The 16,836-nt window shown below is 41.9% G+C and overlaps 1 protein-coding gene across 1 annotated transcript in view; it reads right to left on the reverse strand.

Moving 5' to 3' along the window:
• Positions 1-856: 856 nt before the first annotated feature.
• Positions 857-16,836, reverse strand: part of LOC117260580 (matrix-remodeling-associated protein 5) — a 37,282-nt gene continuing 21,302 nt past the window's right edge. Inside the window, exons 8-18 of the mRNA XM_033632565.2 lie at positions 12,232-15,375; positions 11,122-11,390; positions 10,653-10,935; positions 10,323-10,523; positions 9,513-10,031; positions 9,221-9,392; positions 7,889-8,158; positions 7,627-7,753; positions 7,193-7,273; positions 3,233-4,379; positions 857-2,664 (exon numbers count right to left, since the gene is read on the reverse strand). Of these exons, the coding sequence (XP_033488456.2) occupies positions 2,111-2,664; positions 3,233-4,379; positions 7,193-7,273; positions 7,627-7,753; positions 7,889-8,158; positions 9,221-9,392; positions 9,513-10,031; positions 10,323-10,523; positions 10,653-10,935; positions 11,122-11,390; positions 12,232-15,375 (6,767 nt within the window). The 3' untranslated portion in view covers positions 857-2,110. The remainder of the gene's footprint in view (positions 2,665-3,232; positions 4,380-7,192; positions 7,274-7,626; positions 7,754-7,888; positions 8,159-9,220; positions 9,393-9,512; positions 10,032-10,322; positions 10,524-10,652; positions 10,936-11,121; positions 11,391-12,231; positions 15,376-16,836) is intronic.

Raw genomic sequence — 16,836 nt, forward strand, 5'->3', positions numbered from 1 at the left:
TAAGTGAAACTGTCATCACTGCTGTAACTTTTTCTAATTTGGAATCATCTTTGTTGACTAGATAGCAGCTGCTGAAGCAGGAATAGGAATGGATGAAATATGTTTGTGGTGTACTTCAGTAAGAGTGAAAATAAAAACTAATATGCTAATATAATGTATTTAACACATTTAATATATTAAATATATTTTATATATAAATATATTAATATATGTATATTGGTCTTTGCAAAATATTTCATTCTACAAGCTTGGTGACGTGACTATGCTATGCTAGTTAGTGAACTATGGCAGCAAGTGAGTTAATCATGAACACGCTAGCCAGCTGCAATCATGTAAGTCAGTCACAATAGCTTTCCAAGCTTCTCTCTATGTTCTCTGCACTATACTTTTACTCCACCCAGGCAGTTTGCTTAGGCTACCATTGTACACCATTTCCTTCAATAAAAAGTTTCCAGAAGTTTAAGAGCTAATAAGCTTGCCAACTGACCGTTAGCAAGCTTGTTAGCTCATCAGCTTTGTTCAGTCACTACAGGCAATAATTTAAAAAATGTATTTGCACTGTAGACTCTTGTCTTAGAACTATGTGTGAACCATGTCTCTATTAGAGCAGTTGTATACCATTTTGGACAAGTAAAGTAATATGTTGGTCAAAGTTCACTCAAGTTGGACTATATGTGAAAAAATTTAAGTGGATTTCACCCCTTAACCCTAAGCAAATTGTGTGACTGTCAATGCTGGGGTAACAATTAATGTCTTTACAGCTCAGCTGAGCATTACAGAAGCTTAATTTAAAATCTGTGAATACTCTTCCTGTCAGTATGAATTAGGTGTTTTTAGACAACAAAAATGAGGCAACTGACGGTTAAAAAAACAAACACATACCTGTATGTTTTATTTTTTACTTATAAATTATATACCTACATATTTTTTGTTGCACCTTCGTTTTGTATTGTGTCCCTCAACGGTTAATAGCTTCTGTGAGCTTCAAACATAGATATTACAAGCTATTACTTTTCCACCATTATGAACATGAATAAATGATATTGATACATACAGTCATTTATTCGCTGATACACATTGCAGAGCAGCAATAGATGGTATCTGAGTCACCGCTCACTAAAAGTTCATAAAATATGGCACTTTATAAGCACGAGTCGAATAGTTGATGATAAACTCACGTTCAATAATAAAGACACTCCACTACTTATTACTGTGTGTTGATAGATTGTAAGGTGGTAGAATTTTGCTGTCAAGTTCACAGGGAATAAAATCTATTACGTGTTTAATTAAGTATCTATTTTGTGATGTGAGCAATGTGCAATAGAGCTCAGATCACTGCAAACTGTAATTCTACCAGCACATAAACAGTAATAATCATATAAGGGGTACACATTATATATCAATCCAAAGAGAGAAGAGTCTTAAGTTATTTCAGGTGCAGAACAAGCATTGTCATGTTAAAGTAAAATTATACTATGAGGTAAAATTTTACAGCTTGTATGGGGAATGTGAAATTACATCTACAGTGTAAGGCTGGAAAGCAGATTTGTGTTTCCTAGGATAGCAAAGGCATAACCTGCCCCACTCTCCTTCTGATTGGCAAGTACTCATTGCCTTCACTGGTGGGCTTTGTTAGGTTAAGGCAAGAGGAGCGAGATTGGTTAGAATGTCAGGGTAAGCCACTCAGAGGCAGGTAAGGTCGATCATCCTTTGCCATCTAAGGAAACGCAAATTGGTGGCTAGAAAGGCAAAGCTTTGAGCAGTGAGTTAAACTGCACTTTAACAAGTGAAAATATACTTTAAGGTCCAAAATGTAGAACTGAAGGACTTCTGCAACATCTGCACCATAAAACAGACAAACAAACACAAAAATGGAGATAAAATCACAAAAGGTGAATGCTGTCCATGTTGTTTTGTCCACATATAAAACGTCACTGTTCAGTGGAAACTATTTTGCAAGGTGTGTCAATCCAAGCTGCCTGTCAGGCAGTTCTAGGTCTCTCTCCAGAGTATCTTTATTATGCAGAATATTCTTATCCTGATGGAAAAGTCCTTATCCTGTCTTAATTCTGCAGTGACATTTTCTCAATAGAATAATTATAGCTGTCACTCAGACCACTTGTAGGTAAGTGGATTTAAAGTCTGTTCCGAGTGCATTTTTAGCATTGCATTTGTAAATGCCGGAGTTCATGAGCATAGGGTTCTGTATAACCAGACTGCCCTCCTCTGTCATGTGAATCCCTCCCTGTGCTGTGAACCGGTTATGCGGAACCAGCGTTGTGCGTCCAGGCAACGTCCATGAAATGTCTGGCTTGGGAATACCAGTTGCAATACAGTTTAACTTCACTGGTGATCCCCGGTTGACTCTTGTAATTGAGGTCAGCGTATTGGTGATACGTGGTGGGAAAACCATCACTGCAACTGGGTAGGACAGTGTTGACGAGCCAAAAGAGTTGGAGGCTTTACAGATGTATGTTCCTTTGTCAAAGGTGGCAACCTGCCTGAGTTGGAGGGTCCCATTGAGAAGAAAAGATACTCGGCCAATAGTTTGAGGTTTGTCCAAAACAAGACCATTAGGCAGGGTCCATGTGACCGATGCCTGCGGCCAGCCATCCACAGTGCAGGGCAAGTTGAGATTGAGGCCGTAAGTGATCTGCATTCCACCTGGAAAAGCACAATTATAACAGTAAGTAGATTTCATGCAAGAAGTTTTGACACATCTAAAGATAGAATACAAGTGCATTGTAGCCAGATTTCCCATTGATTCTTCATATGTTTTAAGGTATTTTCAAACCTGGTGGTTAAATTGGACTCTGGTTTAATTTCCCTCCTTGGTACAATTAATTGGGCAGATCTGAACACAGATATCATCCTTGGGTGCACCAACTGCACCAAAGCCCTATAGAAGAAATGGTCTTGGACCAGTTACAAAATAATTCTGGAGCTGTTTGTTTGGGATGGAAATCTGGGAAGTTACAGTCTTCTCCAGGCACTTCTTGCCCCAGCTCAAGACACATTGAATCAGTGGGTGAAGTGAATGATCTTGACTTTTGGAGATGCATTTTTGGTTCACTTTTCTTGTATGAGGACCAAGGGGGAAAACAAACACAGTTTACCAACCCTTTCACTAATTTGAACCAGAGCACACTAAAGGTTTGAAAATGCCTTTAGTCACTTTATTGACCAAACCAAGGAAACTGCTGCTTCATTAGTTTGAGATGAAAAAACATACCTGTAGATCCTCTGATCACTGGCTTTCTGCCCGCCTCCAATGAGTAACGTTTCTCTGCTTGCCCTGCTACATTTTTTGCTATGCAGCGGTACACTCCCTTATCACTTGCAACTGGTTGAGAGATCTGCAGAGTACCGTTACCAAGATGATGTGTGAAGCGCTGAAGTCTAACACCAGGTGTTAACATCATTCCATTTGGTAAAATCCATGCAAACTCTGGGTTTGGCTTTCCTCGAACAGGGCACTCCAGGATTAATGCTCCACTGTCTTGCTTTATCGGTATGATTTCAATATTGGGAACAGCAAAACTAGGTTTCTCAGCTATCGATGCGACGTCCAATTCAACCAAAAGTGAGGCTTCACCCAAATTGTTTTTAGCCAGACACATGTACCTCCCTTCATCTGTTTTCCTCACCCCTCTCAGCTCCAAGCTCCCGTTTCGGTGGACTTGGAAGCGACCGCCTAGATAGGGTGTTGGGAGGGAGTGGCCATAAGGAGTAATCCACCAGACTCTTGGTTCGGGTTTCCCTTCCACTTTGCAATCCAGGAGCGCTGTTTGGTAGGAAACAGCCAAAACCTTTGTGGTGCTCCTCCCTTTCATGCCATTGATAAAAGGTTCCTGGATCTCAGCTTCAAGTTTCATGTTTTTAACATCATCACCGGCAGAATTTCGTGCCACGCATGCATATTTCCCTTCGTCAGCCAGTATTACTTTTTTCACCACTAGCGTCCCATCGCCCATGATCTGAAATTTGTCTGATGACACCGATATTACATCATTCCTTGGTGAGATCCACATGATTTTTGGTGTTGGTTCACCTGTCGCCTGACAACTCAGTTTGGCTGATTCTCCTAACTTTACTGTAACCAGTGATTGTGATTTAAATCCAATTTTTGGAGCATTCGGGCCCACTTTGACGCTTACTTTTCTTTCATCCTTGCCCAGTTTGTTCTTGGCATAACAAGTGTAGTCACCCTCATCTCTTTTGCCCATTTGCTGGAGAAGTAAAGTTCCATTGCCAAAAATAACATAGCGGCGATTGCGAAGGCCGCTATCGTCCGATTGAAGGGCATTGTTGATTAATGTTCCATCTGGGAGACTCCAGGTAACTTCTGGGTCAGGGAGGCCAGTTGCAACACAGTCCACCTACAAAAGGAAACAAAGGAAGAAAACTAAGTATAAGAATTAATCTGCACTCATTTCTGAATAAAGATCTTATTGGTTAGGCATTGTTGTATTTTAAATATGAAATGTTCACAAATTTTTATTTTTGCTCTAAGGTTGTAAGGATGATTAGTTTTTTTTCTTTGAAAAATTCTTGGATGTAAGAAAGTTAAGCTTTATATCGAGGGCAAACGCAATTGACACTAGAATCCCTTCAGTGGCTGTATGTTTATATACTTGTTCACTGTGTTTTTACTTTGATTTAAAGCTGCACAAATCCATATTTAGGGGGCCAAGCCCGAGGGGCCGAGGGAACGCGTATGCAAGCAGACGCGTTTCCTAGGACCAGCGGTGCTAGGAACCCTATTGTTTTTGTAAAGATTTTTATTTTTATTCTTCCGTAGGTAAAAGTGGTGCTGCAGGCTAAACCGTGCAAGGGAGGGCGGTGCAATTTGGAGGGGTGGTCCAGACCCCCGCACGTACCTCAGACGCAAAAAACTATGTATATCTGCCTGCAGGGGGCGCTATAACCTAGGTCAATGCGTTTTTGCCTATAGCTCCCACACCGTATGTCGCACATTCAAAAATCTTGTATCCCCAGCTTCCCTGAATAGAGCTGAATCACTTTGCCATGGGCCACGCCCACTTGCGCCTAGGAAGTTTTTTCGCAAAATCGTGAAAACTGGAAAACCTACTTTTTCGAACTCCTCCTTGGGATTTTGTCCAATCTGCATGAAACTTGACATATACACTCTTCTACTGGACCTGATCTAAAGTTATCAAAAGAATTTAATCGGTCAAAAAATGCGCAGATTATTAACAAACAAATTTCTATAGCTAGCTATAAAAATGCAAACTGTTGGATATCTCGGTCAAATTAAATGCTATTAATACCAAATTTGGGATAATTGGTTGGCATAAGACTGTGAGGGTATGAGCCGAATTTGGCGAATTTTGGCAACTAGGGGGCGCTACAAATATGGTAAGTTTATATCTCTTGAACGGCTGCACCGATTTCTACGAAATTCGGTTGGTATGATGTAGGGCCAATTCTGAGGTCATATCTTGAAGGTGGTCATGACTGGTCAATGTGGGCGTGGCTTATTACAAGATAAACAACAAACATTAATTTCAGCCAAACTATTATGCTGAGGACTTTGAAATTTTAAGGGTACATATAGAATAGGACACAGATCTTCTGTACCAAAAATTGCACATGTACTCCACTAGTTGGCGCTATAACAGATGTAAACGCGTTTTTGCCTGCAACTTACACATTTTAAATGACACTTTCACAAACATTATATCCATGTGTTCCCTGGATAGAGCTGGGTTTTCTGACACAGGCCCCGCCCACTTCTGCTGCACATTCGCTTTGCTAATTCGCCACATGTCCAAAACCTACTTTTTCAAACTCCTCCTACATTTTAAGTGCCACCTGCCTGAAACTTTGCACATAGAATCTCCAGATGTGTCTGATGAAAAGTTATCAAAAGAATTTTGGCACTCCAAAAAATGCGCTTGTTACAACCAAACAATCTTTTTTGCTAGCTAAAAAACACACATTGTTTCATATTTTGCTCAAAGTAGATGCTTTCAACATCAAACTTAAGTCACTCGTTCCCGAGGTCATCCAGAGGCTTTGTGCCAAATTCGTCGCAAATCGGTCTATAGGTGGCACTATAACGGATGCAAAGGCAGTTTTGCCTGTAACTTCCACATTTTAAATGACACATTCATAAACATGCGCTCGCCCAGAGCCCGTCGTCCTTCAGGGACAACTTCCATGGGCTCCGCTGGACGCGGGAACCGAGTCGCAGGGGGGGGCTTGGTCCCCGTTCATAAGTGCTTGCAGTTCTAGTTCTATATTGACATTTGGTTAAACTACTATGTGTAATTTTAAAGGGGTTGCTTGTCAAGCCACTAGATTATTGTAACCCAACTCTGCAGTTCCCCTCAGCTTTACTGAGCCTTTAAAATATTGTCAGCTCATTTCTTTGTATAAAAGGTACAATCATGGAATAGGGGGGCAGAATTGTTTAAGTAGTAGTAACACTGCCGAATCAACATCTGTGTAAGAGGGACAGCTGGCAGGACAGGATGGGTCTAACATTTTGACAACGCGTTATGTGTGCAACCCACCACTGGGAGATTTAAAAAGCAGCTAGCCACAGTTTGCAGCTAACTCAAAGATGAAGAACAGTGGCTGAAAATGTCAAACTGGGGAGACAATGAGGTCTGCAAGCTCCTCACCCTCCATGCGGAGGACAAGGTCAGCCACCATATGACTGGGATGGCAAATGATTGTTATTGCTATCTTATCTCATTGCTATTGTTTAGAAAGAGCTGCCTGATGCACTGTTATGTTACACATTGCACCCATCACACCTCTTTTGCCTCTGGAACACTGGCATGCTATATAAAATCACACACTTGAAGGCATTATGCCTATATTGTTTCTGTTCTTTATTAAAAAAAAAAAAAGCTGGGGTAATAAAGTGTCTTCATTGTGACTCTATATTAGTATCTCTGTATAAAAAGGGCTTTTTGCTATACACACTATACTACAGTACTATTGCCCCCATGTGGCCAAAAAACCAACAATAATCAATTAATACTGCTAAGGTGCTTTTGGGATATGAGACCCTTTCGCCTTATCACAACATCAAATGTATTCATAGGTATAATATCATGAAATGTAAAATAATAAATACAATATGCAAGAAAACACAGGTGATATAAAAAAAGGACTTATCCTACTTTATATAAACTTTAAGCTAGCTCCCCAAATGTACCTGGAAATTTTCTCCAAAGGTGACCCTGGCCTGTGCAGTCCTCACATGTTCGATTCTGGGAGGGGTCATTAACACCTCCACCTGATGAAGCAAGAACTTTCAATGTGAAACAAAGTTTCATTGATAACTTGGAAACTACAGAGACAGTCAAGTATTGATCACTGAATGACCTGCTGCTGCAGCTTTTCCCAGCCCATATACAAAAAAATTAAAATCCTATTTTTAACTGGGAGCATAGACCACATCTTTGATTCTTGAAGGCAGGTGTAAAGACACGTAAGACATCTTAACAACAGTGTCTTTGACACTTAATAACAAGGCAGGGATTCTTAATGAACAAAAAGTGTTCTCAGCCAGAAATGAAATGAAGACTAATCGAAAAGAGTTGGCAGCTAAATGAACCTGCCTGAAGCCGTTATCTGTCCTGTTCATACCTGGAAGAGCTCCATGTCCTCCCCATTGGGCCGCTGAAAGACACACAGATAATTTCCACCATCTAGCTCTGTTAGCTGAAGTATCCTCAGAGTCCCATTACGGAAAACTTTAATGGGTCTCTCTGGACTGAAGGCAGATGGGGGAGAGAAATGAGGCTGACATTAAAGGAGTCAGTGAAGTTTAATGGAAACTAAAACATTATAATGTATTTATACTATGGTCAGTATTGTACTGATTCATAAATGTATAAACGTTAGTTACCTGTATCGATGTTCCATGATGGTTTTGGAAGGTAGCTGCCAGATGGTGCCTCTTGTGGATCCAGTAGACTCTGGACAGTGGAGGTAGACAGCAGAACCGTACATAGCTGAGATAGAGTGCTGTCGGGATGGCACACCATGGCGCTGGGTTGGAGGGATAGGAACAGGGGGAGGAGGAGGCTGGTGAGAGATGGAGGGGGAATCTGCCCTCACCTCCAGCTGGACGGTTCTTTTGGTAATGCCAACAGCATTAGTGGCCAAACACTCGTACCTGTGGAAAGATTAACAGCAGCCTGCTGACTTTAAAAAAAAAGAAAGAAAACCTCACAGCTTAAGAACTGTGATCAGCAGTCAGAGAAGAATATTTCAAACGGCCTGATAACTTTGCTACTATCCTTTGCCATTGCTGCATCGGAGGCATCCCAGAGCAGGGTCCATGGCCACCCTGATACAATTGCTGGCCCTCCCACTGCCTCCCTGGTGCAAATGATCGGAGGTCAATATTATTGTCTTTTAGAGGCTATGGCTCTTTTTAAGCTTTGAGCTGACACAAAGGTAGTGGTATCTTGTGAAACCAGACAACCCAAGGCATTAATTGGTACCAACCTTGTTGGCATAGTTTGTCCGGAGGGAGGATAAATAACACTCTATCTTTTTGTTAAAATTACAAATTACAAATAATGTACTCCTTTAAATTAAAAGTTAATGGTTGTCTTTGTAGGGAAAAGGGCAATCACCTTATCTGAATAACAATGAATCACCTAACATATATAGATACATAACACAATACAACAGGATAGGTGTGGAACTCAAAATGCTAACTGTATGGGTATCAGTCTATACTCATCAGATTATTAGTAAACTTAATTGTAAAATAAGAGATGTAAATACATCAGTATGTGATTTCATAACTCTTATATTGACATTGTTTTCAAGTAGCCTATATAGTCCAACAGCATAATAGAATTCCTGAAATTCAGTGATGGCTTTTGGTTTTGGTGTGCCACCACAAGATTTTCAGTAGCCCCATAAAACCACCCCTATGAAAATTTCTGGAGACATCAATAAAAATTTTCAGTTGGCAAGGTTGTAGATATTTGGTCAAAAATTAAAGTATGGGACTTACAAAACCCATAAAGGGGAATGGGAAATCAAACCTTAAGTGAGAGGAGTACTAGTCAAGGTTATAGGAATACATCCTGACTTCCCAAGTTAGGTCGACTAAAACCAGAACTTTGGCTTATGATAAAGGAAGTACACATATTCTGATCAGTGCAAAGAAAGAAAGACTTAATCATAGGAAAAAAATATAAAAGAAATGCACATCTCATACCTCCCAGCATCAGCTGGTGAAACATTCTTCACATACAGCGTCCCATTGGGGAAGACAAACAGCCTGCGTCCAAGAAACTGTGATGGCTTAACATGGACGCCTGCTGGGAGCATCCATTTCACAGCAGGCACTGGTTCCCCCTTCACAGAGCAGTGGACATACACACTCCTGCCTGGTTAAATGTGATTTTATTAGCTTAGATTAAGAACAATTTATTGTCTTTTACCAGCCATGTCATGAGGAAGACTTTCAGTTACGGGAATTTTAGGGATGTTAAATTTCTGTACTCTACCTGGCTGAATGATCACAGTATCTGTTGCTCCTTCACTGATGCTTGGAGGCAGAGCTGCCACATGGAGATGGTAAGTAATTGTGTCAGCACCTGCTGCGTTGCTTGCAATACATTTATAGTCCCCTTTGCTTGAGAAATTGAGAGAGTGAATTTGAAGGGTTCCATTTTGAAGCAGAGATATCGGTGCAAGGGGAGAGTGAACAGTCCCAACGTCTCGTACAAACATCCTGTCCGGAAGAATCCAGGAAATTTGAGCAGGTGGTTTTCCTGAAGCAAGGCAGTCAAGAATCACACTTTTTCCTAAGTAGGCTGCTATCTCTGTGGACTTGGGCGGCTGGATCTTGGGTGCCTCAGTCTGTACAGCTAAGGTGATGACCATGCGATCTGATCCAAAGCTGTTCTGGGCCGTACAGAGGTACTGGCCTCTATCCTGAAGCTGGATGTTTTTAATGACAAAAGTTCCATTTTTGAAGACCTCAAAACGGGGACCATGCTTGGTGTTGGCTGGGATGGTGGCACCTGAGAGGAGAACAAACGGATATGAAGACAGTGCGGAGGGACAGATTTAAATTCGGAATCATGATTCTCATGACTGATTATGCCACATTTGAAAATATCAGTGTCTGGCAGTCCTCAGTGATATAAAAATAGACACAGCAGTAGGCAGATATGACCCAGGACAAGTGAGATGTATGAGCTAAAAGCACAACACATAGACCTGGGATTGTCTCATATTCCTACATTCTGTAATTATCTTTTTGTGCTTTTTCCTTTCATGTCTTCCTCTTTTTTAATCTCTTTCTCCCTTACCTGTGGAGACTTTGGTCCATGCAATGTTGGGTTCAGGATTCCCTGTTGCTTTACAAGGCAAGAACACATCACTCTCTGCCAGTACTGACACGCTAGCTGTGGTGACCGTGGTGATACGAGGCTTCTGCCCACCACTTCCAACTCCCCACACCCATGGGAAAGGAGGGGCAGCTGTGGGCCGCCGAGAGCTGATTCGTCCTGCTACAAAGACACATTCAACCAGCAAAAAAAATCTATCATGATTACAGATTAAAATATATTAAAATAAACTGCTCATTTTCCCTTAGAAATACTGGTACTTAGCCTATAGTGTTGCACTAGTGCACCTACCTCCAACAGGCCACCGACCTCCATACAGAACCCCAGGGGTGGTGGGTGGGTAAGGATGAGGGGTCGGGATGAAATCAGAGAATGACGATGATGAATGTTCAGCAGTGTTCGAAGGCTTAAGGGTGTAAGTGTTAGAAGCAGTAGGTGTTGGTGGTTTGGGGTTGTAGGGTCTTTGTGGAGATGGAGGTTTGGGTTTAGGTGTGATGAGGGATGGGGGATTGTAGCTAACACGAGGTTTGGGTGTAACCATCTTCCCCAGCTGAGCGATGCGATCAAGCTGTGCCTAGAAATATCAGAATAATCTATTATTGTAGCATTAAACCATTTACTTGGAATTAAATCCCATCTCTCAGAGCTGACTCATTATCATCACCATCATTAGTAACTGGGTTGCATACAACACAAGGAGATAATGATGACATAGATTACATTCTGCACTCCCCCCCCAATAAAACACCCATCATCATACCTGTCTGTATCTGTTCCTCAGCCTTGATAGAAACAGTTGGTCTCTGGTTTGGGTCCTGCCATTCACATGATGATTTTGATGATGCTGATGTTGTGACAGATGGGAGTTAAAGGGTGTAACTCTGGAGTTTCCTGTTGTTCCAGACTCTGCAGGTGTGGGCTTCACTGTTTCAGCTGTGATCTCTGGTCGGTTGGTGACAACCGGGCTTTGAGCCCATGGGTGGGGGAGAGGCCAGGGTCTGTGTGTGGGCACAGGGTGTGACCCAGGACCTAGGAGCAGAGAGAAAACATTTATTCAAAGACATATCCATGCATTCCAACCAGGATTAGGTTGACATGTCATAACCTAACACCAAGCCAACATAATACTGACCAAGTATATTAGCTGGTCAAGTCAATGGTGCTGTTTATACCCAGTATTAACATGTGTCTTGGGTGATCTGATCACAAGTGGACACTGCTATATATGTAAACAACCACCACCATCTGATCACTCAAACCACTTGCTGAGGTGGACTGGCACGCATTGACCACCTAACTTTGTAGTGTAAACACTAATACAACCTAATACGTCCCTGACAAGGTCAAGTCTTTACTACAGGACATGATGGTTGTTTTGCTGACAGCACACTGACACTCTATAGCTCCCCATTTTACGACAAGTTGGACAAAGTGTTGCATGACTGTCCATTGTTTTGCCCTATGGAAAGAGACATGTTGAATTCTCAGCAATATCTCCACCTGTACCGACACAACTGCTAAGATGACTAGAGAGTATGCTAGCAAGCAACAAGCAAGAGTGTGGACGTAATTCCTGAGCACAAGGCCCTTTGACCTCCTAGTGTAAGTAATGAAGGCAGTAATGGAATCTGAACACAAGTAGTCAGGAGGCATATGATAGATGAAGGTGTGAATGGTGATGTGTTTCGGCTGTCCACTTGTGTTGAGATTACCAAAACACATGTTAATACCAGGTGTAAACAGACTCAATTTAATCGATTTGTTCTTTATCCTTTATCTCTTACACTTTCTATCAGTCACATTGGATCATCATACCTAATTTCAAAACAGTTATTTAAGACAGAAATCATGACACAACAGTTTTATTTACCTTGCCTTGGATGAGGAAATGACCTTTGACCTGGCCAGGAAGGGTAGAGTGGGTAGTAATGGTGATAATGATGGTGTGAAGGCCAGCGGGAGGTTGGGGAGACTCTAGGAGCCTGGGAATGTCTACCTGGATTCACTTCTCCTTGTCTTCCTGTATTTCTGTTTTGGTTTGTATGTATCGTCCTGGGAGTTGTGGTTTGCCCTCCTCCCTGTCTGTTCTGATGGAGCCAGGGGTGAACCGGCTCTATTATTGGGAATCTGTGGATCTCAGGCTCTGCTTTTGGCTTGTTTACATCTTTATCCTCTTTCTGTGTGACTCCTGCTGTTGTTCTGCCTCTTGTTGAATGTGAGGTAATGACCTTGGAAGATGGAGTTCTTGCTTGGGTAGGTGTATTTTGTTCCAGTGAGGGTCGAGTGTTAGGTCTTGGTCTATTTTGTGTTGTTAACTGGATGCTATCCAGCCACTCCTTTTTGGATGTTTCTGTGTCTTTCTCACTGCCCTTTGAATCTATTTTATGTGTTTCTTCACTTTCCATTGCTGTAATCTCACTCTCTCCTGCAAGATCTTTATTATCTCTGTCCTTTTCTTTAATTTGCATTCTGATCTCCACCCTCTGTCTCTCAGATTCCTTAAGATTTAAAGTATCATACTCCTTTTCTTCAACGGTCCTTTCAGTTGGATGAGGGGTTCTATCAAGCTTTGGAGTGACAATTGTCTCTGGATTAGGTGGAGCTACATCTTCTTCTACAGCTGATGGAAATGTGGTTAGGGTACTGTCAAGATCATGAGTGGTACGGTGGGTTTCACTGTTTAAGTCTGTCTTGGCATCTCCGCCATCCTTGTAATTATATTCATCATAGTAATCGCCTTCATCTTCCTCTGTCTGATACTCAGCAGATAAGTTTTCAGTGTTTTCCACTGTGGTTGGAACAGCTGTAGTCGTAGTAGTAGTAGTAGTGGTGGTGGTGGTGGTAGTGGTAGTAGTAGTAGTGGTTGTAGTTGTGGTCGTCGTTGTTGTTGGTGTGGTGGTGGTTGCTGGGGGGACAGTTGTTTGGGGCTTGTTTGATGAATGGTAGAAGGGGTGTCCGTGCGGACGGACTCTCCTTATTGGGGGTTTTCTACGTCTATAAGGTGGCCTTCTCCTGTTTGGCTGACCAGGAAAGAGGTTGTTGTTCCTTCTCCCCTCTCCAGAGTACTTATTTTCTAACTGATCCACTGGCTGAGGAGTTCCAACAGCAGGAGGGTCTGTGATAGCTTCAGCTTTTTCTGCAATCCCACCAACATGGTATGGGGTTGGTTCTGTACTTCTGGGAGGCAGAGATTGTAAAACCTCTAGCAGACTTTTAGAGTTATCCTCTTTCTTCTCTGTAGAATAGGCCTCAGTCTTAACATTTGTGTTAATGGGGAAATGTGTTAGCTCTGTACTAATATCAGGAGGGGTAGTAGTAGGGGGTAGGTTGTAAGCAGTAGTAGGAATTGTTGTTGCAGTTGTAGTAGTAGGCTTGGGCGTACTTGTTTGGACAGTTACAGTGCTGGGCTCTGATAGTGACTGCTCTGTGGGCAGAGCAACACTTGGTTTAGCATTAGCTTTTGCCAAGATCTCTGCCCAGCGATTTGGATCTAATTCTTTAACAGATTTATTTGGTTTTCTCTGTGAATCTTTGATTCTTATTCTTTTTGAAAACTCATTAGGTTTCCTTTGCATTGTCCCTACCTTCTTAGGAAACTGCGTAGCAAAAGGCCGTATAATTTCCTGGTAATCTCCCCCTGAACCCTCTCCTTCCTCCACACCAGCTGGCAAAATCGGCAACTCTTTTGCAGTCTGTACTTTGGAGCTATCAGAGGCCTTTTCTCCTGTCACTTCCACCATGTGTGACAACATGTCAACTCCATACAGATTTGAGGCTAAGCAGGTGTATTCCCCTGCATCATCTTGTGTCAATCTCCTAACCACTAAAGTCCCATTTTCCATCACTTCTGTCCGTCTTGTCTGTTGTGTGGGAAGAAGAATTTGGTTTTTGGGTAGGTACCACATAGTCTGACTGGGCTGGACTGAGGTCACCTCACATGGGAGAGAAAAAGAGTGTCCCTTTTCAACTACAATTTTCTGACCATTGAGAGCGGTTGGGCTGAGTGAGAGTTCTTTGATGGTGAGCCTTAGAGGCATCAAGTCCACGCCAACTTTGGTTCTGACCATACAGTGGTAAAGGCCTGAGTCAGACAGTGTGGCATTTAAAATCACAAGATCTCCTTTTTCAGAAATTTCTATTTTATCAGTTGCATCTTCCACAATGGACAAATCTGGTAGCATCCACTCCACTTTCACCTCCGGATCTGAAGTGACAACACTGCACTCTAAATTAACTTTTGAACCCTGGAGAGCAGTCCGAACCCGCCCTGCTGTCCCTCTGCGGATTAAAGCCCAGGACATGGAGAGGTCATTGTCATCATCTGGCCCCCTATGGCTGTTGAGTTGCTTGGTAATTACAGTAGTGAAATCCATTACCAGTTTCTTGGTTGTTGTCTGCTGCCTGTTGAGCCTTAAAGTTACTCTGGGTTGAAGCAGCCATGAGGGTTCTGCTACCAAATACCCTTTTAATTCTGTGAAATATGGGGAATTTTCATTTACAGCTTGGACATATTGATAAGTTATTCTGCTATCATTTCCTCTCTGTTGACCTCTCTCCAGGATAGCAGGGCTTTCATAGTAATATGCGACCAATTGCCATAGATTTTGCAACGTCTCCCGATCAATCTCACACTCAAGGACAGTCGCCAGTGACACATTGACAGAAAACTCCCCAGGTGATTGTGGATTTACTGTCCAAGTCATGGGTGAACTGTCTCCAGGGTGTCGCACGTCACATGCCACATGAGCACTGTTTCCATGGCTGTCGGAGAGAACGACAGTCAGATGGCCTAGTGGCTTCTCAAAGTCACGGGTGTACGGGAGGTCAGGCTCCGCTTCAGATTCAGCCCACACAGGATTGTCCCACTGCTTGAGGGTGGAACGAAGAGCTGGTCGTTCGCAAGTAAGCTTGTCCGGAGTCAGCCCTAGTAAATGTGTCCCATTCAGGGGTTGAGGAGAGGAGCACTCAGGGCAAGTCTCACTAGAGCCACGTTCCTTCTTGCACTTTATTACACCTGGGAGACATATTTGGAGAGAGGAAGAGAGGGAGAGTTAAAAAGGCAATAATAGAAGGAACAGGGGAAACAATCCAAGGAATTGGAGGGAAAGACAAAGGAGGAGAGAGGTTAAGAGGGAAGGGGCAGTAAAGAAGATGTAGGTAAGGACAGAGTAAGGGAAAAGGTAAGGAAAGATGTAAGGTGGGAGATAGGGATTACAGGGAATTAGATTTCAGTCAATGTTTATGCATCTACTAATAAACTTCTGGTAGTCACAGACCCCTATTTTTAGATGAAACACAATATATATAGATATATTATCAGCTGCTCTGTTGATACAAACAGCTAACATATGGGACTTGTTAAAGGTTATTCATGAAACTCCAACAAAGCAATGACAAATGAGACAAAGCACAGTACTGCATCTCTGGCTTTCTCGACCAGCCACTGTTTCATTAAAAATTCCCGTCATGAAAAATACTGAGTGAGACATACGGATAAAGAAAAGTAAACAATGTAATTGATTTTCTAGACTCCATGTGAATCAAATATAGTCCATTTATTAAGAGTGGCTGTGTCCTTCATATGTTGTGCAGAAGCTGGATGGCACACATGCAATATTTTCTGCTGGTGCTTTGTTCTACGTCTGGTCAAATACATGTGTCTGTAAGCCAGCAACATTATTCTTTGTGTACATATATTAATAATATAGAAAGGGTACAACCAGTTATTAAGCTGACTCTCTTGCCCTTAGATTATTAATTTTAGCGGTGTTCTGATGAGGATTTTTGGGGTCTAATCACCAATAGCTGGCAGAGTATTGGCTGACACTGATCAAAGGGTCTCTTTGAAGCCATTCGTTCATTATGTAGCACAATTTATTTATTCAACTGTTCTTAACAATGTTGTATTTTAAGTATTAAAATTAAGACATGAGAAAGTATTGTGAACTGACAATTGTTTATTTACAGGCAACATGTGCGACATATTTCACTCTCTCTCTTGTAGAGACACTCTCTCCAACATAAACCGTACCAGCCTATGCTTGATTTGAGCTGCAGCTGTTTTTTAGTAAAAAAGCTCTAAAAACCCACTGTACACAACCTGCAGAAAGACACATGTAGAAACAACCTGGTAAACATAGTGGAACCTTTAGCAACCAAAAAGCCCCAAAATTCCTTGGGAGTTAGTGGAGACCAAAAGTTAAAACAGAGCGAATATTGGACTCACATTTGCCATGTGATTAGGGATACGATTTTAAATGAATGATGATGTTGCTCTGTAACTGCTGGATGTGTAAGTACCTGTGGAAACTGTTTTTTAATAAGTTCAACATTTCAACTTAAAGGTGATGATATGTCAAGCTTGTGTTTACAAGTTGTTTCTGCTGCCCCCAAGTGGACAAAAAAAAGAACCGTAATTGCAGGTTGAAAGCTGCACAAAACAATAATTTCATATTTTATGATGCTTTCATATGTT

This window comes from Epinephelus lanceolatus, chromosome 7 (assembly GCF_041903045.1).
Source record: "Epinephelus lanceolatus isolate andai-2023 chromosome 7, ASM4190304v1, whole genome shotgun sequence".
In the NCBI taxonomy this organism is placed as follows: domain Eukaryota; kingdom Metazoa; phylum Chordata; class Actinopteri; order Perciformes; family Serranidae; genus Epinephelus; species Epinephelus lanceolatus.